Consider the following 27,119-nt stretch of genomic DNA (forward strand, 5'->3'; position numbering starts at 1 on the left):
AGTGGTGAAATCCAACCAGCGTTTCCCACGAAGGAGTAGGGGTTCTGGAGTGTGTAGCATTCCACAAGTGGATTTTGACTGGGTATAACTGCAGACGCAACCCAAACTTTCCTCACTTTGCCTTCTTTCCACCCCCCCACCCACCCTGCTCACTTCTTGGATCTTGAGCAAATTCTCTCTCCTTGCAGTATTAGTAACTGAAGATAGCAATCTGCATCTGTCATAAGTATAATATTGTGCATCTGGGTATTTGAGCCAAAAACAAAGCGCATTAGGTAAGCAGCATCCCATGGGCAAAGATGTCAGACTACTAGGAACAAATCCCCCCATTCCACTTCAGGAGAACAATTCTTTTCTGGGTGATGTCTGGCCTGAGCATTACATCAAAAGAAGCATAAGGAGACAATGACCCATCCATCCACATAGTTCAAGATACCTCTTACAGCAATACAGATATTACCTAATGCTGCGACAGTGTCCATTAACCACACCTCACAGAAGTGAGCATCCAATGGCTCTTAATGGGTAGCTGAATTGGTGGTTTCATATTTTGTGCAGAAACCATTTACTATCTAAAACACAAGGCAGAAAAAAATACATCAAACCATTTCCCCACCTGGCAGAAATCAGGAGCAAAACTTAGTCCCCATTATATTTCCTATACAATGATGGATTAAAGATCTGCAAAGCATTTCGAGAGACAGCAGGGACTTGTACCATTCCAAATGGCAACTTAAGGCATTAAGCTCAAGGGATTTGTGTTGCATTATCTTCCAATATAGTGCAGTACCTTTTGGCACATGTAGAGGAAGAATGTCAAGGCCAATTCTAAAGGTCAAGTAATCAACCTCCACATAACTGGTCAGTATTCACACTGAAAGATAATCACATTTGCCCTTGTATCTTTATTTATGGTTTTCGCTAAAAGATAGTGACAACTGGAAAAAAGCTCCCAGGAGTTAAAAATAGATCAATAAGAGTCAAATGTGATCCTCTTCTCCGAAGAGATCATCAGCTTCACCATTTTAACCATGAAAAAGGAGTGATAGACAGCAAGTTCCACAGGAGAATAAATGCTAAAAACAAATGTATAAAAAACCTGCCTTGAGCACATCAAGGGTTAAGTGATTATTAATCAGACATACTTATCCATGCAGTTACTTTCCCCTCAAAGGATTTTCTCAACACTTTAAAAAACTAGATGCACCAAAGCTGAAACACTTCAGGAATGTTTTCAAGCTCATTATTTCCCATGAAGCAAACATTTCAAGCAATGATTTTTTTTTAAGGTGATGGATGTTCGAGAATGGAATGTTCTTGTCCACACCAAGTTTGGATAGCACTGTAAATATCAGAAGCTACAGACTAATGCAAGCAGGCTCAGCTGCACTTTTCTGAACTCCATTACTCTGTCTGACAATTCTAAACAGTGACTTTTGCTCAAGATTTGTTTGCAGCAATTAGCTTCTTCAGGGACCCTCTTGATTAGAGTACAGAACAACACATTGTAGAAGTTAGTTCTCTCCCATGGCTGGTACACAATACATTTCAAAGGCCAAGAGACAGCTGGCATCAAGGTATCCATATAGCACTGCACTTCTTGTGACAAACATGCAAAGGAAATCTGATGTTTCGGACGTGTAACCCAGGCTAACTTTGATAGAAAAAGAAAATTTGGGTAAATGGAGTCGAGGAATGAGGAGGTTTGATTACTGTGTTAACAGATTTCAGCTGGGTCAGCAGCAGTTGCATAAAAATGAGCTTCAGTTACTTCTGCCGAGGAAGGGGGAGTGTGGGGGCAAAAAAGGGAAAAGTTAGCCAGGATTCCTGTTCCAAATGGCACCCGGTGACCTCTGCTGAAAAATGTGCAAGGGATTATCATTCATTGCTGAGATTCTTTCCCACCATAATCAAGCAGCCTACTAACACTCCCCAAAGCTCACACCTTATAAAATGGCCACTCAGGTGAGGTACAGGAGGACACAACAGCTGTCATGAATTACCAGTTCAAGAGGCGGAGGTAGAAAACCAGGAGAGAAATGACTTGCATGTGTGATAATTGTAGGTAACCTGCAAGGCTCACTGGAAAAGCCACACCTCTAACCCAAGTGTGCTTGAACCAAGTATGAGGGGACATGAAGGAACTATACTGCTGACCTGAACTGACATGTGCCTTAATGCACTGTTGTGTCAGATCATTCCAACTTTGCTCGAGATCTAATGGACCAGCATTTGAGAACCACGTTGATTTTTTTTTGTTTGACAGATTCCTAATCAAATTCCCTTAATGTGCCTGGGACAATTTACAGTTCAGCCATCACCAAGACAGACATCCATCGTTCAACCAAACAAGATTATTCTTCCTGTGCTCGGCAATGGCAATTGTGTGGATATTTGCAAAGTACCTGACAGATTTGAACAGTCACAAACCTCCTGCCAAAGCCATTTACATTCCACTTCAATGCACTTGTGGATCTGAAGAGTGTAAATGAAGTATCACAATTTAACTAGACTCAGCACTGTTCAAACTTACGCAATACGAACTGCATATACAGAAGATATACTCACAACTGAAGTGAGCCTTTTAACCCCACCACCCCCACAAAATAAAACCATTTTTTACATATTTGCACTTTGGAACATAACAGTTCTTGCAAGAACAGAGCCAGGAGTGTGAAAAATGAGAAAAGAAATATAGAACTACACCAGCCAATTACTACCCTTCCCATGCTGCAACAGACCATCTTCTTGGAACACAAAGATCTTTCTAGGATATGTTATATTGCTGAAAAATTTAATATACACCATTTTATATTTAAAGGTAAACAATTTTACAACACCAAGTTCTAGTCCAGCAATTTTATTTTAAATTCACAAGCTTTCGGAGGCTTCCGAGAACAACAACGTTCACCCGAAGAAGGAGGAAGCCTCCGAAAGCTTGTGAATTTAAAATAAAATTGCTGGACTAGAACTTGGTGTTGTAAAATTGTTTACAATTGTCAACCCCAGTCCATCACCGGCATCTCCACATCATATTTAAAGGTAGGTTGAAACCCATGTGTAGAATTTCACAGAACCTGGGGGGTGTGGAGCAAGGAAGGAAAAAGAAATGAGTGCATCTTATGTAATGATTACAGTATCAGTACTATATTTTTAATTCTGTACTTAATGAAAATACACGAATAAATTATGGGCTCTTGTTAAGCTATGGGAAATTTGGATTCAGAAACTGATTATAATTCCCAAGCTGCCTCCTCAGAATTTACAAAGTAAGTTGGACAACATACACAAGAGTGGGGAAAATAACTGCAGATTAAATGTAATATGAAGTGTAAAGGACTGCACATAGGAAGAAAAAGGCATCCCACACACTCCATGAATGGTGTCAAAGTAGTTAAAAGTGAAATTGAAAACAATCTTATGGTCCGAGTGGCCTCAATGGCCCTGAGATTCCTGGGGCTATGGAGGGCAAAAAGCCTGATTTCCTTGCAAGGGGCCAGGAACGTGAGACGGGACCTGGTTACACCAAGATTCTGCTCCATTTATACGAGCCCTTTAAATTCCAGTGCGGAGGCCATAGATGGATCTTCTGCCCAGCTTTCCCACTGCACCCCCCTCCCCCCAACACTTTTCCAGTTCTTCCAAAACACTGTTGATCACGTCTTGTCCATCTCCCCCCTTCTTGAAGGCCTACAGTGGCTCCCCAAATAGGGCATATTTTAAATCCTAATCCTCATCTGCAAGTGTCAGCTTGGCTCAGGTGGTAATACTCACCAAGTTAGAGGTTTTGCTTTGAGCATGTAATCCAAGCTGACACTTCAATGCAGTACTGAGTGCTGCATTGTCAGAGGAACCATCTTTCAAATAAAATGTTAAACTGATGCCCTGTCTGCTTGTTAAGGTGAATGTGAAAGATGCTATGTTGTTATTTGAAAGGAGTTTGAGGTCCTGACCAACATTCCTCTCAACTATCTAGCAAAAAAAAACTGGCCTGTCATGTCATTTGATGCTCGCAGGACCTTGCTGTGTGCAAATTGGCTGCTACATTTACCCACATAACAGTAGTGACTGAACTTCAAAAGTAATGACGTACCTTAGGATGTCCTCAGGAAGTAATAATTCTTCCACACCCTCACACTATTCTTTTTCGCAACCTCTTCCAGCCCTTTGACTCTGGCCTCCTGCCTATCTGTGCCTTCCCTCAACCTTCAGTGGTAGAGCCTTCACTGCCTCACCCCTCCTCCTTGGAACTCCTTCCACAAAGTTCTCCATCTCTACCTCATTCCAAAAGCCTTTGACACCAACTGTTGCATTTCTCTTCAGCCTTCCACAAGGTCTCAGCACCTTCTCTGTTCTAAAAAAGTAGTTTGGGATTTTTTTCCATGTTAAAAATAAACACAAGTCATCTTTGCTTCAGCCTCAAAAAAGATGATAATCTAAAAGTGATGAAGATAGTAAATATGTAAAAAGGTAGATAAAAAAGTGGTTTCAAACTAAATTGCAAAAATAGGCCAAGTTCAGACTAATAAAGAGTAAATTTGAGTGATACCAGGAAGCTTTTCCTCACACAAAGAATGATTAATACACAGGATGGACCTCTGGGTGGGGTGGTGAAATTGAAAACCCTAGAATTATTTAAAGGAACAATTAGATGCTGCAATGGGGGTACTGTAGAGTCTTTCTGGCTGGATGACTTTCCTTATTAATACTTTCACAAGATAAACATATAAAATTCTATTTAAGGTGACCAGTGAAATTGCAGTCCATCCATTATACACAAGCTAAAATTTGACATTTGGCAAAATTGTCACTTTTCAGCAACTTTAGAGTTACACATTGCAAAGGCTGTGCAAAACAACAAACTACAAAATTCACTGATGAATTTCACAGATGCCCAACTTCGTAAGCTATGCACAGCCCTGGATAGAGATATTCTCAACCGTTGCCCTACACATGTCTCTGGCTCCATTTCTTCTCATTAAGAATGGGAGGTAGCATTGCTATTTTGAGGCTACAAGGAAGATTCTAATGCATGCAAGGGAAAAAACAAAATGTCCATCAGGCAAGTTCCCAGGCCTTTGGGGCACATATTCATCCAAAAATGTCACAACTTTATGGGATTCTCTACTTGATCAGAACTCAATTTTGCCTGTTTGTTTGATTTAAAGTAGCATCATTTTTTTTTCCCATCAAAAGGCACTAAGATTAATGAGTTTAAAATGCTCAAGCAGGTCTTCTGGTCACTAAATCTGATTTAAAAATGGCATCAAGACTCTTGATTGGCAGGCAGACAATAATGAAACAAGCTTCATATATTAACAGATACTCCAATCAGGTTTAATGCTTTGCTTGAAGAATACATAAAATGCAGTAAACCATCAATACACCAGCTGGTCCATTGCCGAGTCAGCTTAGGCAAGACAGTTGAGCCAATGATTTGATAAATAACTGGTCATTCAAATAATGGATTAAGAATTGCATAGGAGCCACAAGGCAGCCATCACTACAACTTCCTCACTGCAGGATCAATATATGAACTCAAGGGGGGAAAAAAGGCATAAATGTCTAGCATCCTAAATCCTCATTAGAATGTTCCCTTTGAGAGCCATCAGACCATGTAAAAATGAAGAGCTCATTATGATGAAGTACTAGAGGTGCAGATTATAAATTTAGTATGCACGGTAATATTAATCCTATTATACTTTCTGAAAATAAAGTATTATCTTTTGCCTATTGTCATTATTGCATCTATAGTAATTATGCAGCATGTGTTTAAATTCCATAATCCTACTCTCAGCATACACTGCAGAATATGACCACCCACGTTAGCTGAAATGTAATTAAGATGGTGGATTTTAAACATTGAATTGGTAACTAAGGGGACTGGGACATAGGAAGTAGATTGGACTAAATCTGATCTGAACTGCTGACAGGATTAAAATGGCCCCTTATTAGAAGGGAGAATTCAATGGAACAAAAAACCATCCCTGCTCGGATATCAAGCTGGTCGCAGCTACATGGTTTGCTTTCTTCCCCCCCTTCATCCTGTGGTACAATTCTACAGGTACATGCACACAGGCAGCCCCCTGATACGTTACCCAAACAACTGTTCATGTGTGAGCCTAGGTGGCAAAGGTCACCAAGTTCTTTAACTATACCAGACGGGGTGCAACAAAAATCACAGCTCAACTGGATTCAAATAAGGGTTATTAAGAGAGTATAGAGATATTGGTGAAGGAGAAGGGATGGAGAAGAATAAAAGAAGAGTCCATGTATGTATTCATAAACTGACTGTAGTAGGCAAGTGCAGAATTAATAGGCCAAGCAAGCATGTCCTAAAAGGAGGAGGTAGTAGAGAAATTGGGTAGGATAAATATAGATGAATAAAAGGAGGTACTTAAAAGGATGGCAGCACTCAAGATAAAAAAAAGTTACCCAGTTCAGGTGGGATGCATCCTAGGTTGCTGAGGGAAGGGTGGAAATAGTGGAGGCTCTGGCACAATCTTCCAATCCTCCTTAGATATGGGAGTGGTGCTAGAGGACAGGAGAGTTGCAAATATTGCACTCCTGTTCAAAAAAGGGAGGAATAAACCAGGTAATTATAGGCCAGTCAGTCCAGGGTCAGTGATGGGGAACTTTGAGAGACAATAATCCAGGACAAAATTAATTGGTACTTGGAAAACCATGGGTTGATCTAATGATGACCAGCACATAAAGGCCAAATCATGTTTGACTAACTTGATTTGAGTTCTTTGATTAAGTAACAGAGGGTTGATGAGGGTAATGCGGTTGATGTGTATATGGACTTTCAAAAGGCATTTGATAAAGTACCACATAATAGACTGGTTAGCAAAATTGAAGCCTATGGGATTAAAAAGGAAGTAGTAGCATGGATATGAAATTGGCTAAAGGACAGAAAGAAGAGTAGTGGTGAACAGTTTTACAGACTGGAGGGAAGTATACAATGGTGTCACCCAGGGATCAGTATTAGGACCTCTGCTCTTTTTGATATATATTAATGACCTGGATTTGGGTATACAGGGCATAATTTTAAAGTGTGCAGATGAAATGAAACTCTGAAAAGTAAAACAGCGAGGAGGATAGTAGCAGAATTCAGAAGGATATACAGGCTGGTGAAATGGACAGACATATGGCAATGAAATTTAATGCAGAGAAGTGTGAAGTGATGCACTTTGGAAGGAAGAATGAGGGGTACAATTTTAAAAGGGGGTGCAGGAACAGATAGACCTGGGGGTTAATGTACAGAAATCTTTGAAGGTGGCAGGACAAGTTGATAAGACTGTTAAAAAAACATGAGATCCTTGGCTTTATTACAGAGGCATAGAGTACAAAAGCAAGGTAGTTATGCTAAACTTTTATAAAAACACTGGTTAGGCTTCAGCTGGAGTATCATGTCCAATTCTAGGCACCACACTTTAGGCAGGTGGTCAAGGCCTGGGAGAGGGTACAGAGGAGATTTACTAGAACAGTACCAGGGATGAAGGACTTCAGATATGTGGAGAGACTGTTCTCCTCAGAGCAAAGAAAGTTAAGGGGCTATTTAATAGGTGTTCAAAATCATGAAGGTTTTGATAGAGTAAATAACTTGTTTCCACTGGTGGAAAGATTGGTAATCAGAGGACACAGATTTAAGGTAATAGGCAAAAGAGCAAGAAGTGAAATGAGGAGAAAATTTTATTTCTTTTTTTTAAAAAAAACAATAAATTATGATCTGGAATGCACTGCTTGAAAGGGTGGTGGAAGCAGATTCAATAGTAACTTTCAAAAGGGAATTGGATAAATACTCGAAGGAGAGAAAATTGCAGAGCTATGGGGAAAGAGCAGGGGAAATGGGACTAATTGGATAGCTCTTTCAAAGATCAGCCATGGTCTTACTGAATGGCAGAGCAGGCTCGAGGGGCCATATGGCCTACTCCTATTTCTTATGTTCTTTCGAAGCGTCAGATGTCGTCCTCCTGTTCTGCAAGATTCTATAATGATTTTCACCAGACATCTACACTGTCCTGTGGGGTTTGCTCAATAGTGATCAGGTAGCAGCAAAAATGTAGGCAAATATTATAATCTCAGGAAAAAGGTAGTGCACTCATGAGCTTGTGCTTTAATAGAGGTTACAGTGAAATGGTATCATATGCTCATGGTCATGTGACAGTACACAATTAGGTAATTTTATTTTCATGTTCAGACTCCCTCATTCTTGCCAGTTACAAATGGCCCTCCCTACTTTTTCTCCATCTCAGAGGATTGTTTCCAATGGCATCAGTTGTGCTCCAGTTCGTTGACCAAGCATCCATCTCATCTATGTGCTTGGACAAGAGTTCACCAGTCTAAGCCTGATGTCCACATGTGCATTTCCAGTAAATGTCCTTTGATAGCAATCAGAGAAGCAGGAATGCTGCTGAATTTCCCATCTCTCTACCCCGGGGTGGGGGGAGGTTGACGTCAAATGCAATGCCTTACAACAGCTGCGGCTGAGATCAACGGATTGACCACAGACCTGGGATCTATGTGGTTCAGCTATATGCTGCTGCCTTGGGGTAAATGACATTCCATTGTGCACCTTGGCTCACCATCAGTAATTCAAACCAGGTTGTATGCTTCTGGATCTGTTACATAATTAAGTCTAATTCTCTATTGTGGTAATTGTTACAATTGAGTTTCATTGCTAGAGTGAAATGAAATTTGATGAGAAAGAAATTAGAATAGCTCATAGCAAAGTCAGCTTTGAGCAGCCAATTTACACCCCCCCCCCCCCCCCCCAACAACAGATGGCAGTTTTGGCTTGACATTGAGACCCAATCACTGCCTCCCAACCAGAGCAACATCTGGATGGAGACTTCAGAATCCCAGCAAAAAAACTTGACGGACAGGATGATAGTACAGTGCACTGGCGCTTCAGTCTGCAACACTAATGGGGTAAGGGCAATTTTAAATACTTTCTAGCAAGCCTTGCTGGAGGTTCAAAAGTATTCCCTGAGCCAGGCTCATCCACAGTTCCCATGGTGGAATATCCCAGCAACAGTCACCGTCCAGAATGACACAAGTAGTTCGCGCACTTCAGAAAAGTAGAAGGTTGCTAGCGTCTATAGACATGGAGGCCAATAGGCCTTCCACAACTGTCGTGGCTGAAAATCAGCAATCAGATCACAGACCAGGGATTGCGATTGTGACCATAAACAAACTACTACTATTACCACCACCACTACCACAAAGTGAATTTGCCTGCTTAGTTAGTAGGGAGCTCCTGTTGTATTTTGTACAGATGGGATGTTCTTGTCTTTTTGACGTTGACTCTATCCAGTGCCACTGTTCCATCTCAGATGGCGAAGCCTGGCATAAAAGTCACCAACATTAGGAGAGGAGGGATAAGGGCTAGGATATCAGAAAAAGAATTCAATAGCTCTGGCCTAAGTCAGGAATGAGAGCTAAAGATTATTTACCTGTTAAGAGTCTTTTTGGTCACGCCACCCAAGCATAGCTTAGCTTCATTGTAAACCATATGCTGAGTAATACATGAAAATGTTGCAATGACGCTGCAGACAGGAACTAAAAACAAACAAACACTTTGCCCCAAACTGTACCCCTCAAGGTTTGTGAAAACTAAACTGACACAATGACACAGGTCCTAATGTTTTACAGAATGGACAGGCACGATATTCAGTATTGCCAATCCACAATATCATGACGACAACTTCTATCTGTGCTGCCATGGAAGTGAAACTACTCCTATGGCATATGAAAGATGCAACTGAAGAAAAATTATACTGACCTGAAGCTTCCCTCTCATTGTCTGAAGTTTAATACAGCGTACAGCAGTGCTATGAGCCTTTGAAGATTTTACTGGAAATTTCATGTTTCTGAAGTCATACAGGCTGACCTTTCCCTGAGAGGATCCGATCACCAGAGTGGTCCCATCTGGCAGGAGCTCAACAGCAGTCAGCGGAGAGTCTGTCCGAATGCTGTGCAATATGCTAGGAAAATAATGAATTGAATAAGGGAAAAAAAATGTTAGTAATACTGACAGTAATTGCAGTAAGAAACAGACAAAATTAAAGACTGAAATAGTACATGGATGGTTGATGAAATATCAAAAACAAGATATGTATAAGGACAACTGATGCCAGTTTTTTGGTGTTTGAACTTTCTGAATCTCATGACAACTAAAATTCTCCAAGATAGTCACTCTGGAACATCACTGTGGCTGGTATCAATAGAGTGAATGTCCTATCTACAGATTATAGACATTAACAAGCTAGAAGATAGGTGGAAGATGCAGTTTAATGTAAAATAACATTAGAAAAATAGGGACGAGAAATGCACCTTAAATAGAGTACAACAAACAGATCTTGGGTGCAGATACAAAGGTGATAGTACAAGTAGATAAGGCCATAAAAAGACTGAATCTAGAGGCTTAGAATTAAAAAGCAAGGGCGTAATATTACATTTATACAAAACTTCAATTAGACTATAGTTGGATTATCGTGAGCAATGGAAAAGGTGCAGTTTAGATTCACTAAAGGTATTATCAGGAATGAAAGGTTACATTCTTATTGAAGACTTCTAGTTCATGCTTATTTCACTAGAGCTGAGGGGGTGATTTGATAGAGGACTTCAAAATTATTTAAGGTTTACAATAAGGTTAGCAAAACCGTAACAAGCACACAAATGCAAGGCAAGCACAAAAGGAATTGAAGGAGAGGTCAAAAAGAAATTGGAATGCAGAATTCTCTGCCACAAACCATCCTTGAAGTGGATTCCAAAAGTTCATTTTAAAAGGGAATATAGTTGCTTGAAAAAGGAATATTAAAAAGGAGTATGAGGAGCAAATAAGAGAATGGAATTAAACTAGGTGTAGAAAAACACTTGCTTGGACTTGATGGGTCCGTTTCTGGACAGATTCAAACAAAGCAGCAAACAAACAACTCAGTTTCAGTGCACCCAATAGGGGGAGACATAAAGTGCCACTAGCAGTGAATGGGCTCATGTCTGAATACATGTGGGAGTACTCAATCTTGATGGGCTGCTTTTTGTTATGGGGGGGTAGGGGGAAAGGAGGAGGGAAGGAGAAGGGGGTTGGAGGAAAAACAACAGGAATGATGCAAAAATGTAGAGACCTGTTTTTCCACGAGAAGGTGGTGTCACATAACCTGGCTCACCTTTACATCAGAAAAGGCCTGGAGGCTTTCTTCCTGTCTTACCGGTCAGGGAGGAGGAAATGGAGAATGATACAATGCATACTGCTCGAGTGACCAAGCTTTTTGTTCCAGTGGACTACATACAAGCAATGGATAGAGAAAGACCCTCCGGTCCAACCAGCTTGCCCCACATAATGAGTGATAACTTGTGCATCACAATACATACACTCCCTATCCCACCCAAAACCATGCGATGATCTAGAAGGGGCAAAAAAACAAAACCCAGGCCAATTTGGAGTGAAGGATCTGGGAAATTCCTCTGACCTCCTTGGGGGTCAAAACTAATCCAGGTGGTCACTCTGGCCCAGATAATTCTATGCAGTACCTACCTTTCTACCTATATACCATAGAACATGGGGGCAAAATATAGTTTAAATGCATGCTCCCAATAATTTGCATATACTGTACTTCAAGCTGCAGATATTAACAGGTCTTGATTTAACTGTTTAATCCATTTGAGGTAACAGTGCAAAAACAGCCTTTTAAACCTCTAGGCTCACAAAATTCAAACAGTAAGGAATACAATCACAAATTTCCTGTTCTTGTAAGGTCAAACTGCCAAGGGTCAGGGCCACAGTTGGGACACCCTTAGACCACAGGAGGAGGAGAATGACTAGATCTAAGCAAACTGGGGAAAGATAAGGAAGTTATAAATTAACAAGAAAAATTTGAAGTGCATGGGGCTAATCCAAGAATGTTTAGGTGACTAAATCGGTCTACTTGCTTCAGTATTATCAGAATAAAACAAGATATTTTAGTGCTTTAAAAACACCTGCATGTGCATAATTAGCTATGAAATGAACATCTTAACAATTCCTTGCTACATTTACTCTCCTCCACTGAAATTAACATGATTTGAGCTATTATGCCAAGTGATCAGAATTTTGAGAGAAGCCTAAATGTTTAACCTTAAAATTACATACTGTTGAAAAATGAATCTAAAAGCGTCATCCCTGAAATACAAAGGAGTGTGAAAGAAAAAAAGGAAAAAATGCTCAGCCTGGGGTGTCTGCCAAAAACACACTTGTTAATAAAACTGGCTACCTTTCCCCACAGGTTTTTCTCTTCTGATCACAGTTGGCCCATGTTCAAGATTCATTTATCCAGTTATGTCTGGTAAGGGAGCTTGCCCTAATGAGGGAACACAGTCATCTGAAACTCAGAGCTGGTCAGAACTAGGAGGCCAAAAGTTAAGTTAGTCCACTAACATGGAACACTAAGTACAGTTTACTATTCATCAGGTGGGGTTTGAAGTTAAGTGGAGTGAGTTTGGATTATAACAGGCACTCTGTAGGTTTACTTGCTATAGAATAGAGCTGCTCAACAATTTATGTTTGCCCTCACTTCACTGAAGTGTTAATCAGTCCACTTACTGAAAGATTGGTGAAGCACACATGAGGGCACATGCAGAAGACAAAATCACAAGGGGGTCCTATTATTACACTCCTGGATTATGCCAACATATTAGATATTGGGCAGTATGGGCACACTCCTGAACATGAAACAAATGGAGCACTTACAGGGGTCACCAGTACCTTTGAACCCAAGAGACTATCTAAGGCAGCCAAAATTTGTAACTATCGATCATCAACAGGCATTTTCTGCAGATGTGTCATACTGGGCATCATAAATGGAGGGTTCAAGTGTGGTACACAAAAAGATCATTTCCAAGGCCACCAGTTTACAGGTGGAATTGAATAAATTCAATTCCATTTTTATAACATGGGATTCCAGGATTTTAAATTAGTCTTTTGGGACCATGTTCCATTATTCCATCAGTTTATAAATAGGGCCACTAGCTCATGGTGACAAACAAGCCAAATTCTAACTGTTACATGGGATTTTTACTGATGTTTTGGGACCATATTTTATGATTCTATACATTTTCTTCTGAAAATTCAAACCAGAGGTCTTTATTTTGGATTCATTGTCATTATTTCAGTGTTTCCTCCAGAATGTTTCATAGTTAACTTCATTTCAACATTTTAGGTATGTATTTTCTCAGTATTGTATTTATTTTTTTCTGAAATTTCAAGGAAGAGTGATGACAGCAGAGAGACTGGATATGCAACATCTGCCTTCCACACATGGCATATTAAAAAATGTCTGTGGATCACATTTAAAGGGTGATGGAAGCATAAAATTAATGATAATAGATTAAGTGAATGGGCAAAACTGTGGCAAATAGATTTCAATGTAGGCAAGTGAGGTCATGCACTTTGCAGCAAAAGATAGATCAGAGTACTTTCTAAATGGTGAAAAGCTCGAAACAGTGGAGGTCCAAAGAGACTTAGGGGTCCATGTACATAGATCATTAAAATGTCATAGACAGGTACAGAAAATAATCAGATAGGCTAATGGAATGCTAGCCTTTAAATCTAGAGGACGAGAATACAAGTTATGCTATAGTGATACAAAGCCCTGGTTAGACCACACTGAGTACTGTGTTCACTTCTGGGCACCACACCTTAGGAAGGATATACTCGCCTTGGAGGGAGTGCAGATTTACTAGAATGTTGCCTGGACTCCAAGGGTTAAATTACAAGGAGAGATTATATAAACTAGGATTGTAGTCCCTGGAATTAAGATTAAGATATTAAAGGGGAAGGGAGAGGGAGAGGGAGAGGGAGGAAAAGAGCACCTCCTATTGCACAAGTGTTCCTCTCCTGTCATTTAAAAAAAAAATCACATTGCACCACCTCTACAGGCTCAGCTTGCAAACTTAGGTGTCAACTATACTGGAGGCTATTTGTCCTTTATACATTTAGTGTAAGATGGAGACTGATGAGGTTTAGGAAAAACCGGCAACCCATCTCACCTTTTGGGCAGCCTCCTCTGTGCAATAAGTATGAATGGTCCAATGTGAAATGAGCTTGGCAAAGTTAATTTTAGGAGGATGAAGACAAAGATTGACCTTTGCAGACAGCATTTGGTGAAACCAGGTTCTGCATTTTGAGAATCTCAGGCCTAATGCGTGTATGTATTATATCACCAGTGAAACAATGAATGATAAGCATCTGTAAAAATAGAGCCCTTGGCGTGTGCTGCTGTTAAAGTGTCCATCACTTAGGAATAAACGGGCCTTTTTCCAGGTGGCAGGCAGTGACTAGTGGGATACCGCAGGGATCAGTGCTTGGGCCCCAGCTAGTCACAATATATATCAATTATTTGGATGAGGGAACTAAATGTAACATTTCCAAGTTTGCAGACGACACAAAGCTGGGGTGGAATGTGAGCCGTGAGGAGGATGCAAAGAGGCTCCGATGTGATTTAGAGAAGTTGGGTGAGTGGGCAAGAATATGGCAGATGCAGTATAACATGGATAAATGTGAGGTTATCCATTTTGGTTGTAAAAACAGAAAGGCAGATTATCTGAATGGCAATAGATTGGGAAAAGGGGAGGTGCAACGAGGCCTGGGTGTCCTTATACACCAGTCGCTGAAAGCGAGCATTCAGGTGCAGCAAGCAGTTAGGAAAGCGAATGGTATGTTGGCCTTCATTGCAAGAGGATTTGAGTACAGGAGCAGGGATGTCTTACTGCAGTTATACAGGGCCTTGGTGAGACCATATCTGGAGTATTGTGTGCAGTTTTGGTCTCCTTATCTGAGGAATGGTGTCCTTGCCATGGAGGGAGTGCAACAAAGGTTTACCAGATTGATTCCTGGGATGGCAGGAATGACGTATGAGGAGAGATTGGGTCGACTAGGCCTAAATTCACTAGAATTTAGAAGAACGAGAAGTGATCTCATTGAAACATAAAATTCTAACAGGACTAGACATACTAGATGCAGGGAGGATGTTCGATGGCTGGGGAGTCCCGAACTAGGGGTCACAGTCTCAGGATACGGGGTATGCAATTTAGAACAGAGATGAGAAATTTCTTCACTCAGAGGGTGGTGAACCTGTGGAATTCTCTACCACAGAAGGCAGTGGAGGCCAAGACATTAGATGTATTCAAGAAGGAGATAGATATATTTCTTAATGCTAAAGAGATAAAGGGAAAATGCAGGAATAGGGTACTGAATTAGACGATCAGCCATGATCATCTTGAATGGCAGAGCAGGCCTGAAGGGCCGAATGGACTACTCTTGCTCCTATTTTCTATGTTTCTATCACAACTAATGCTTGCTAACACAGAAATAAACAGATGTTACCAGTCTGTAGTATGGTCATGTGTTCGCACTAACACTGCACTACTAGGAGCTGAAATCTTATGCAGACTTTGTCCAGTTCCCGATTTATTTAGCATCCAGAACACAATACTACTTCAATATAATAGATAGCATAGGAAACCACATTAGTGCAGTAGGATCAAGAGGGCTATTTTAGTTTATGCAGTTGCATATTAGGAAATTACATCCCAGATTCTGGTCCATGAAACCAACAATGCACATTAAGGTTACCAAGGGGCAGATCACTTTTCAAACCTCACTACTGAGTATTTAAAAAAAGACAAATAAGAGTTTAAGCAATGAGTGTGAATACTGTAGGAATGGGTTAGGTGCGCTACTGAGCTCTGACAGTATGAGCCAAAAGTGAAAGGGAATGAGGTCATCTATTAGCAGTCATTAATCCATGGATTATGTTTCAGTTCTAACTCAACTGCATCTCAATTGAGTTCTCTTGCATTGTTGGATTCAGCAACTCTTGCTCAGATCCTGGTGCTCAGTAAACAAAATAGCTTTTAAAAGAATGTCAAGTTAATAGCATGATTTTGTAATGAGGCATCTCTGGAAATTTAATACTTACGATTTACTCCGAACATCAAAAGTTGAAATTCGCTTATCAAGACCAACCGTGACGATTAATGATTCAATCATTGGCGAAAAACAAAGTGCTGATGCAGGGGCTTTGTGGACACAGTCAAAGCTATGTTGCAGCTGCAGGGAGTTCAGGTCCCATAATGCAACAGTTCCATCATCTCCAACACTTCCCAACAGAGACCGCTGGAAGCGAGAGATCTGCACGTCACTGAGGGGCTGAAATAAGATCAGAGCAGTTCATAAATGAATTATAACTTCATCAGTTCGGTATACAAGAGCACATGTTCTGAACAACCACAACTTATCCAGTCAGCCTCACCCATGGAAACAACTAACAGACATGATAACTGGGACATATTCTCAAGGCTGTTTTATTCCTCCAATCATAATTACCAAAAATCACATTGATTTTAGTTTTTGACCAATTTTATCACCTAAAAAAGGCCCAATTTCACAACATGCATTATTTCCAGAAACCTCATTAGAGTCTCGAGAAGTCTGATTCCATACCATCTGTTCAGCTATGCAGAGTGCGTGGTATGGTCTATAGCATTCCATCTCATCAGCATACGAGAGAGAAACATTACACAAAAAGGAAAAATATTTTGTTTTTAAAAACTGTTACCTGCAATGTCCATGGTGGTTCTTCAGATCTGCTGCAACTGCAGTAAGAGATCAGTGAAAACCCCAGAGAAATGGCTTTTACTGACATTTCTTGGGGTTGCCAAGAAATCAGATCAGAAGAATCCATGTGGAATTTTCAAGTGTATGTAAACAAGTGTGCAACTGCATTTGCATTTTATTTTGTAACTTCAAAATTTGCTCCCAACTTTTACTGAGGTTAGAATAAGTTTCTCCAAATGCCTTTTTCCATGCTTTCTCATGACAGAATAATAAGTAGACTGATGAGAAAATATGGGATCCAATTGAAATCAAACTAGAGATAATGGTTTATCACCTGAACTTTGTGGGGTGATTTTCATTGTAATCACTTTCTATTACTACATTTCAGCAATCTAGCTTTCTTGACTTTGTTTCATTTATTGCCTTCAGGAAAACACTCATGCTGGCTACAACAATTCACCAGCAGCTCTCCACCAATTCAGTTCAAGTGGTTACTTTTCATCAGAGCTTGGACAGCAAGTGTCAGCAGGCTATTCCACCGGTAGACTGAAGAGGCAGGCAATAGAGTTGGCTATTGAAGCCTAGCACTCACAATCCTATGCAATTTCCAGCAAGGATCACTGGCAAATTATTGGGATCCCTGGCGAATTTGTTCCCAACCTAGCCTGGGATGAGAAGCTAGTATCCATTTGTGAAAGGAAGTTGATTATTGGTATTGAATAATATATCAGAGATGCAACTTCACAAGAGTAGGCATATTACATACACAGAGAAATAATCTGCAAATCCTAACAGCAGCAGGTTGAACATGCTATAGGGGAAAAACAGCCTCAAATGGAAACAGACCAAAGTACTGTCTATTATCATTGGCCAATTTTTTTTTTAAAACTAAAACTTCAAATCTGTTCATTAGAAATTATAATTCAGTTCTACTTGTGTTCGTATTTTTCTTTTTGCAGAGTAATGTGAGTTTGCACATCCCCAAGGAGTCTCGGAACTGATTTCTACCCATGTTTACTGAAGGATGTGTATAAACTATTTTTAATTGTTGTTAATAACCCCACAGAACACGTTCACCATATGCATCCTTGTGACCTTTGTAATTCTATAATTGGCTTTGCCTAAAGATTGAAAACTTCTGACTGCTGTATTGAGAACAAACATTTTAAGAGCACACTTAGTACATGTTCATAGGTCAGCAAACATCATGAATGAAAGGAATATTTTTTTAAAGTCTCAGCTTTCCGCCCTCTCCCCCAAGCCATCATCTTGTTTGAAAGAGCTGGCATTTACATAACACCTTTCATGACTTCAGGACACCCCAAAATGCTTTACAACCAATGAGGTACTTTTGAAGTTTAGTCACTGTTGTATTGTAGGAAATGGGGCAGCTAATTTGCACACAGCAATTTGATAATGACCTGATAATTTATTTTTAGTGATGTTGGTTGAGGGATAAATATTAGCCAGCACACCAGGGAGAACTCCCCTGCTCTTCTTTGAAATAGTGCCATGCAATCTTTTACATCCACCAGAGAGGGGAGGTGGGGCTTCGGTTTAACATCTCATCAAAAAGACAGCACCTCCGACATTGCAGCACTCCCTCAGTACTGAAAATGAAAAAAAACTGCTCAGTGAAAAGGTCACCAGATGTGTAGAAGAATTAATTTCAAGTCATCACTCAGCTCAACACTGGAGATGGAGCAGAGTAATAAGAACAGCAGACCATGGTCTGGGACCAGGTACCCATCAGACTTGGTGAGATTAACACATGCAGACTGTAAAAGGATTACAACTTTTTTCTTCAGAAAAAAAAATCTAGCTTTATAACATTCATGTTACTTTACAGAACCAGTTGTCTGCAGCAGGGTAGAAACTATTTTGGAAATTAGAACAATTAACAAGTGCCACCAAAATAAAAAAAGTCTTTTTAAAACCACAAACATTCCAAATGTCAGAGCTCCTTCTTGTGGTCACTGCAGGCACTGTACCTGTTGACTGCAACAGCAGAATGTGGCAATGACCTGATCTGTAAACATGCTGTGCAGAATAATCTCACCACTCCGGGACCCTGAGAGAATGCACTGGTCATCCCAATCATTGGTTAGACAAGTCACTATGTCCTTGTGACCCTGAACAGAAAAAAAAAAGTGCAAATGAACCATCCTGCCACTCTTTGTTGCTGGTGCACCAATACCCAACATAAAACTAATCACATTAGCCTCAACACACAGAAACCTAGACTTATTACCACTTTCCCATTCCTTCTAATTTCAACCCACACTCTTCACCTAAAGCAGTTAACTCATTCTGGGATGCAATTCCATAAATATGAACAATGTGAAAAATGATTTTTTTTTGCCAACAATTAGATCTTTTCCAAACTGGGAGCAGCTAGTGGCAGTATGGGGGGTTGGAGAGGAAAGAGAAGACTGAACAAATGCACACAATTGAATTGTCAATAGTTAAAACACTAAAAATTAATCAGATATTAACTGCACTCACTCAGATTCAGGTTCAGCCACTCTACCCAACCAGTCAAAAAACTTTTGGGTCATTTTAAGATGGAAACAGAAAGGTGAGGGGGAGTAGAGTATTCAGCCAGCGTAGGTCATTTAGACTCCTATGCTGATCCAGTGAAGTTATAGCATTCTTCCCTAACATGCCAGACAAGACAACCACTTCCCATATTTATTCAAGATTTTAAAATGTGTTCAATTTCTATCCCAGCCCTTCTGAATGCTCTGCTCTAGCAGCTCATGTTATCTTACCCCACATTGTTTAAGGGCTAAGAATGCGTCCTGGATATCACAGTCATTTAAGGCACAGAATAACCCATTTTATATGGTTTAATTTTATTTTAATACCCCCCTCATTCTGGACAAGTAATTAGGAATGGCCTGCATGCAACCACAAAACCATGTTAGGCCAAGATGACAAATGGACAGAGGTGTGTGTTGTACAGCTCAGGTGATGGCAGAAGGGTGCAGGTTGGGATGCCAAAGCAAAGACAGCAGCCAATTTTTGCACAGCAAGTTTCCACAAATGGCAAATGAATGAGAACCAGAAAGTCTGTTTTTGGTGGTGATAGTTGAGGAAGGAATGTTGGCCAACGCACCAGATGAACTCCTTATGCTTCCTGAGATATTACCATGGGATCTTTTATGTCAACCTGAGCAGACAGATAGGACCTCAGTTTGAAATCTCATTCAACAGATGACAGTGTAGCGTTCCCTCAGTACTGCAGTGATCAGTCAGCTCAGATTACATGCACAACTTCATTGCAGGGCTTGAAATCTTAACCTTCCAAATCAGAGGGGAGTGTGCAGGCTATTAAACCACAACTGTTGAGTTTGGGCAGGGATAGAAATTCAAAGTAACATATTACCAAAATATTTGTTGCCACCTCCTGCAAAAAAAAGTTTTGTAGGTGCGCAGGGCTGAGTTAGGCATCAACTTTTCCCCCTCCCCCTTAGCTGGTCATCAACTAACTAGCTTCAATGGCTATTTACAAGGACAGTGAATGGATTTCTACATTTAGATAACTAACTCACTTGCTCAATTCATTCTTCCTCCATACTTTAACAAGTTCTAATGTAGCGACACTCCAACAGCATTTTCAGCAGCCTTTTCCTTAATTTGTATGAAGCAAATTCATGCTATTTATTAAAACAAGAAGGCTTTTTCTTGCAAGTAAATACACCATGTTAATTCCAATACATACTGCTCTTCCGGGGCTGCGGAAGTACTAGCACACACTACAGGAATAACACCAACCGTAGAATGGAGACTTAATCTGCTGCATTCCTCTACTTCAATGGATTACAAATTCCCCAGCAAGTTTCCCAGACCACATACCTTGTAAGATTTATGCAGTTCATTGTTTTTCAAGTCCCATATGTTGACAGCACAATCTGTTCCTCCACTCAGAATCAAATTCGATGTTGAATTCAGAGAAACACAAGTCTGTCCTTTCTTTACAGAAATGAAATGTGTACATTAAAAAAGTTAGATAATGGTTAATATTTTATAATACCAATATTAGCATTCCTTATGTTTCAATAAAAGGCAATTTAAAAGATTTTATAAAAAGGGGTGGGAAGAGCAGGATAAAATTGGTAGAAAAAATGCTACCTGGTATTCTCAACACATTGAAGGGGGTCGAGAAAAAGCGAACATAGAAGATTAAATGCAAGTGATTTAGAACAGAGCAGGAATAGCACTTCTTAAAAAAAGGTTACGATGCTGAGGAATGCACTACCAGAGTTAGTGATTAAAGCAGAGACCATGACAATATTTAATAGTTTAGATAGGTTGTTGAAGGAAAAAAGAATAAAGGGAAATGGGCACAGGGACCCATGGAATTAGGATGACTGCTCGAGTGGAGGATACAGGGGCGCATGAAATTACGATGACTGCTCATCTTAATTAGGATAAACACCAACAGACTGGTTGGCCAAATGGCTTGTCTCCTGGTTGTAATTTCTACATAAATTATATTAAAGCGAGCAAAGGTTGGTGGACTACATTCCATACCTAAATATTACACCAGGTCATGATTACAGACCATGCTAAAGATATTTGCAGTAGAACACAACAAAGTAGTACCAACTTCTTCAAATACATTATCCAGTTAAGTATTGGAATCTGAATCAACTTCTAGGCACAATATCCACAGGTTATTACCTTCCCAAAAGTGAAGCAATTTTAGGAATATTTGATAAATAAGGAGTTAACAGACAGGGCGAGAGCACCCAGGGTCATGTCACCCATCCCAGATGCAGGTATTTTTGGGGGCTTAAGGAAGTTGGTCTCATCTTGGCAGGCATTTTTAGGGATTCGTTGGAATTGGGAAAAGTGCCAAAAAATTGAAGTCAATTTATTAAAAAAAATGAAGTAAAACATTAGAGGTCATTCTGAAGAGAATAATGAAGCGCATGGAAAAGTATGAATTAAGAGAATTTCAGCATGGTTTATGGGCAGGAAGTCATGTTGAACAGCTATGAGACTTCTTTGAGAAGATAACTGACAGTGAAAAATGGGAATCCAACATACATTTAGATTTTAGCAGGTTTTTCACAGCCCACTGGTCCAGAAGATCAGAAGGCTTGAAAAGGAAAAAGGAGGTAGATTTTAAAGTTGATCAAAAATTGGCTCAATGAAAAGCAAGTGATCAGTACAAAGGAACTATACAAGAATGGAAAATGATAGTTAGTGGGTACCTCAGAGGCTGGTGCTAGGATCATTATTGCTTGCATTAAACGTGATTTGAAGTGGAAACAAAAAGTCTTAGTTTGTATGCATATAGCACCTCAGGACATCCACTGGATGTCCTGAAACACTTCACAATCAAATAGTTACTTTTGAAGTGCAATCACCATTATGTAGGAAAAAACAACTTTCATTTATATAGCACTTCACAGGAGCTATTGTCAAGAAAAATTTGACACTGAGCCACATAGGAGATATTAGGTCAAGTGACCAAAAGCTTGGTCAAAGAGGTAGGTTTTAAGGAGCATCGTAAAGAGGTAGAGAGGTTTGTGGAGGGAATTCTAGAGCTTAGGGCCGAGACAGCTGAAGGCACAGCTGCCAATGGTGGAGCGATTAAAATCAGGGATGCGGAAGAGGCAAGAATTGGAGGAGCAGAGAGATCCGGAGGATTGTAGAGCTGGAGGAGATTACAGAAAGAGAGGGATTTGAAAACAAGGAAGAGAATTTTTTAAAAATCAAGGCATTCCTGAAGTGGGAGCCAATGTAGGTCAGTAAGTACGGGGTGATGGGTGAACAGGACTTGGTGCAAGTTAGGATTCAGGCAGCAGAGTTTTGGATGGGTTCGAGTTTATGGAGGGTGGTAGGTGGGAAACCAGCCAAAAGAGCATTGAAACAGTCAAGCCTAGAGGTAACAAAGGCATGGATGAGGATTTCAGCAGCAGATGAGCTGAGGCAAGGGTGGAGACGGGCAATGTTACGGAGGTGGAAGTAGATGGTCTTGGTGATGGAACGGATGTGTGGTTGGGAGCTCATCTCATCAGCCAATTTGCATACAGCAAGGTCCCACAACAGCAAACAAACAAATGTCCAGTTAATCTATTTGTGGTGATGGTTGAGGGAGGAATGTTGGCCAGGATACTGAGAACACTGCCTGCTCAACTTCAAATAGTGCCACAAGATCTCCATCCAAACAGGCAGATGCAGCCTTGGTTTAACACTCAATTCAAAAGATTTAAATGACAATGCAGCACTTCACCGAATTATCAGCCTAGATTACATGTGCAAGTCCATAGTGGGGCTTGAACACTCAATCTTCTGACTCAGAGGGGAGAGTGCTACCAATGACATCAAGGCGATATAGGTAGTAGACTGCAGGACATATCACAGGAAGGGGACCCAGGGTAATGGTATAGTTCATTGAAATCTGCCACACAATGTATGATAGCAGTAAATAAAGCAAATATATTGGAGCATTCAGGCATAAGGTTACGTATGACAAGTCCCAGGGGGCAATAGTAAGAGCTTGCATTTATAAAGTGTCTTATCACATCTCTCAGGGCATCAAAATATAATTAATAATTTTGAAGGGCAGTCACTGTTATAGGCAAATGCAGCTGCCACTTTGCACATAGCAATGTCCCACAAAGAGTAATGAGATAAATGACCAGTTATTTGGCAGTGTTGGTTGAGGGATGAATGTTGTCCAGGACCCCAAGAGAACTCCCTGCTCTTCTTCAAACAAATGTAAGGAATCTTACAACACCAGGTTATAGTCCAACAATTTTATTTTAAAATCACAAGCTTGGAGATTATCCCCTTCGTCAGGTGAGTGAGTGAATAAGAGGTTCTCAAATCGCATATCTTATATATAACAAGATATGCGATTTGAGAACCTCTTATTCACATCTTATATATAAGATATGCGATTTGAGAACCTCTTATTCACTCACTCACCTGACGAAGGGGATAATCTCCGAAAGCTTGTGATTTTCAAATAAAATTGTTGGACTATAACCTGGTGTTGTAAGATTCCTTACATTTGTCCAACCCAGTCCATCACCGGCATCTCCACATCTTCAAACAGTGAGACGGCATTTTGAACGTCTACCTGAACCACAGGAACAAGGTCAATAAGCTTGTTTGACCTCAAAATAAATACCATACTGCAATGGAGATATCAAGGTTCTTGAAAAGTACAGAGGATGGTAATTAATAGTGAAGATTGGGCCCTTGAGCTACAAGGAGATACTGAAGAAGTTGGAATATTTGAGAAAAGGCAGCTCAGTGAGACCATTGAGGTTTGAAGACTAAGGGGTACAGATAAATTTAACCCTAATAAATTGTTGCTATACCCATGAACTTTGTAACCAGGAGGTGATAAAGGAACAGAATGATTCATGGTATGAGGTGCTTGAAAGCACAGTCCAAAAGACAGGAATAGGAAGGAGAGGGGAGAGATAGTTTTGGAGGGGAGCAGAGAAAGAGGATAGGGAATAGAAGGGAAGGCTGAGACAGGAAAGGAGGACAGTGGAGAGAAGATGGGAAAATCCCAGATATATTGGCTCTGGGGCAAAATAGAGGGAGGGGATACACAAAAAGCTACAGTTGGATGAATGAAGGGTATGCAAGAAGATGCAAAGCTAGGGTGGGACAAGGATTTGAAGATCAGAATTTTAAGTGGAGAAGGAGTACATGCAGATCAGCATGGACAGGAGCAATGAGCAAGTGGGAATTAGAGAGACAGGTTACGGCAGCTGAGTCTTAAACAAGTTGGAGTTTTGGAAGGGTGGAGGATGGGAGGCCATTAAGGAGAGCACTGGAGTAATTGAGTGCAGTTGACAAACACTTGGAAAAGGGTTTTGGAATCAGAGGGAGTGAGGTAAATGCAGAAGTGGGCTATGTTGCAAAGATGGAAGTCTTGATGATAGATAGGATGTGGGGTTTGAAGCTCAACTCTGGGTTGAACAGGATGCCAAGATTTTGCATGGTCTGGTTCAACCTGACCACATGGCCATGAAGGAGATGAAGCCAGTAGCAAAGGAGCAGAGTTGATAGTCAGGGACAAAAACAATAGCCTAATCTTCACAACATTTAATTGTAGGAAATTTTGACTCATGTACAACTTGTTGCCAGACAGGCATGGAGGTGATCACATGGTTGAGATGTGTTGAGGTAAAGCTGGTTGTCATCAACATACATTTGACACCTGACACTGCCTGCAGATATGTCGCCAAGGTGTAGAATGTAGATGAGGAAGAGGCAGGTGCTAAGGATAGATCCTTGGAGGACTCAGGTGATGGTGTGGGGACAAGGAGAGAAGCAATTGCTGGAAATGTGTAGGATGCGCTTGGACAGATAGGATTGGAATGACAGAACAGAGCTGGACAATGGTGAAGGATGGTGTGGTCGACCATATTGAACATTGTGGAGAAATCAAGGACAAAAAGCAAAGGATAACATTCTGCAGTCACATTTACAGAGGATATCTGTCAGGACTTAGGCCAGGGCAGGCTCACTTCAATCAACAGAATGTAAGCTGAAATAAAAGGGTTTCGAACAGAGTTTGGGAGAGATGAACGAACAGTTTAGATTTAATTGCTTCAAACAAAAAGAGTGCGCAAGAGAGTGTGGAAACATGCTTACCGAGATAGTGGATAGTTTTAGCAAATTCGAGAGGAAGCAGGACATTGACAAAAACAGTGAATTTTGGGACATCAAAAAAAGTACAGTACGATTTTGGGACTGGTCAGATGGACCACAATGTTCTCTTTCTCACCGCCCCTCCCCACAGATTCTGATGTTATTAAAAATCTCGTTGAAATCTGTATCTTTTTGTATGGATAAGAGGACATCTTAAGCTTTATTGACTGCTTCAGACACAGGGAAACTCTCCCCAGCCTGACCATTTTCTTTGTTTGTTTTCAGATAGCTCATTCACTGAAAGACACTAATTACAACAATATTACTCAGACATCAGAAATAGCTTAATCAAAATATAAACTCTAAACTACTAAAAAAACAAAAACACATTGCAAATGTAAAAATAAAAAAATGTTTAAACATTGCATCTGCTCATCCTTCCACCCCCCCCCCCAATTCTCTCGGCTTAATTTTGTTTTCTAACTAACATACTCTATTCTGCCTAATCCAACTTCCCACCCCCAAGTTTTGTTATTTTAATAAAAATCTTTTGCTTGCCATGTCACCATCCCAATTTGGAGGTGGGAGATACTTTACAAACTGCTATTTGATTATTTAAAAACCAACTCCAAAGGCCTGCTTTTCAGCTAATAAACCAGTACTAGAGGGCAGTCACTGCTATTTGTACCCAACACAAGTCACTGCCTACAGAAGACAAGGGGGAATAAAATTGCAGGAAAGGGAATTTTCTTCTTTTGCCCTCCCCTGAACTGTGTAAAATTAGTGCATTAGTAAATAATGAGTATAATAAAAAAGACTGGTCACTGTACCTGTTCTGCAAGACTGCAAAGATGTACTGGCTTGGTTTTACAGATGGAGACAGAAATCCTATCACCTCCACTGGCAGCACTCACGAGGAACTGATGTTTTACTAGTTAAAGAATAACAGGTCACCACGACAACTCAACTGTGCCATTGGGCTACATTTGATTCAGGAAATATGTGCACACATTAGGAGTTTTTAAAATAACTTTATTCCTCTCAATCATGCATTTTATGTATTTTTTTGGTTAGCAGAGGACAGGCAGTCAAGTTTCTTTTCATTTGGTTTGATAGATCAGTAGTGTAGTTTGGGCTTTCTCCAACAGTATTTGCCATAACGGAGTTTCCTATGGAAACTTGCACCTTAATGCACAGAGAGACAGGGGCAACATGCCACAGGGGCTAGCAATTGCCCCTCACAGTATAGTGTACAAGAGGCCATGTAGGATGCTTACCATGATCTCCTGTCTAACCTGAAAGACAGTAATATTACGGCTATAATTCAGATTTATTTACAAGCAAGTTGTTTCACAGAAGTGGGGGCAGCAAACTAGCAGTACAATATATAGAAACAGTTTCAAAACAAGAGACAGTCCAAAACCCTTAGTTCTTGCCAGTAGCTATTGACTGTTTCTCTGTTGACTTTATGGGGGTGAATACTCGCACAAAGTCCTGGTTAGTGGCCTTATGTGGCATACAGGATCCTTGGCTTTATAAACAGAGGCAGAGTGTACAGGAGCAAGGAAGTTGTGCTAAAACTTTATAAAATCACTGGTTGGGCCCCAGCTGGAGTATTGTGTCCAATTCTGGGCATCACACTTTGAAAGGGATGTCGGGGCCTTGGAGAGGGTGCTGAGGAGATTTGCTAGAATGGTGCCAGGGATGTGGGACTTCAGTTACATGGAGACTGGAGAACCTGGAGATGGGGGAAGATTTAAATGGAGGTGTTCAAAATCATGAAGGTTTTGATAGAGTAAATAAGGAGAAACTGTTTCCAATGGGAATGGCAGAAGGGTCAGTAACCAGAGAACACAGATTTAAGGTAACTGGCAAAAGAACCAGGAGA

General features: G+C 40.4%; 1 protein-coding gene across 1 annotated transcript in view; it reads right to left on the minus strand.

Moving 5' to 3' along the window:
- The window catches only part of LOC137333903 (protein NEDD1-like), a 50,380-nt gene extending 24,230 nt beyond the window's left edge, over positions 1-26,150 (minus strand). Inside the window, exons 1-5 of the mRNA XM_067998264.1 lie at positions 26,062-26,150; positions 20,459-20,575; positions 18,592-18,732; positions 15,963-16,192; positions 9,788-9,989 (exon numbers count right to left, since the gene is read on the minus strand). Of these exons, the coding sequence (XP_067854365.1) occupies positions 9,788-9,989; positions 15,963-16,192; positions 18,592-18,639 (480 nt within the window). The 5' untranslated portion in view covers positions 18,640-18,732; positions 20,459-20,575; positions 26,062-26,150. The remainder of the gene's footprint in view (positions 1-9,787; positions 9,990-15,962; positions 16,193-18,591; positions 18,733-20,458; positions 20,576-26,061) is intronic.
- Positions 26,151-27,119: the final 969 nt, after the last annotated feature.

The sequence above is a fragment of the Heptranchias perlo genome, chromosome 17 (genome assembly GCF_035084215.1).
Source record: "Heptranchias perlo isolate sHepPer1 chromosome 17, sHepPer1.hap1, whole genome shotgun sequence".
NCBI classification, from domain to species: Eukaryota; Metazoa; Chordata; class Chondrichthyes; order Hexanchiformes; family Hexanchidae; genus Heptranchias; species Heptranchias perlo.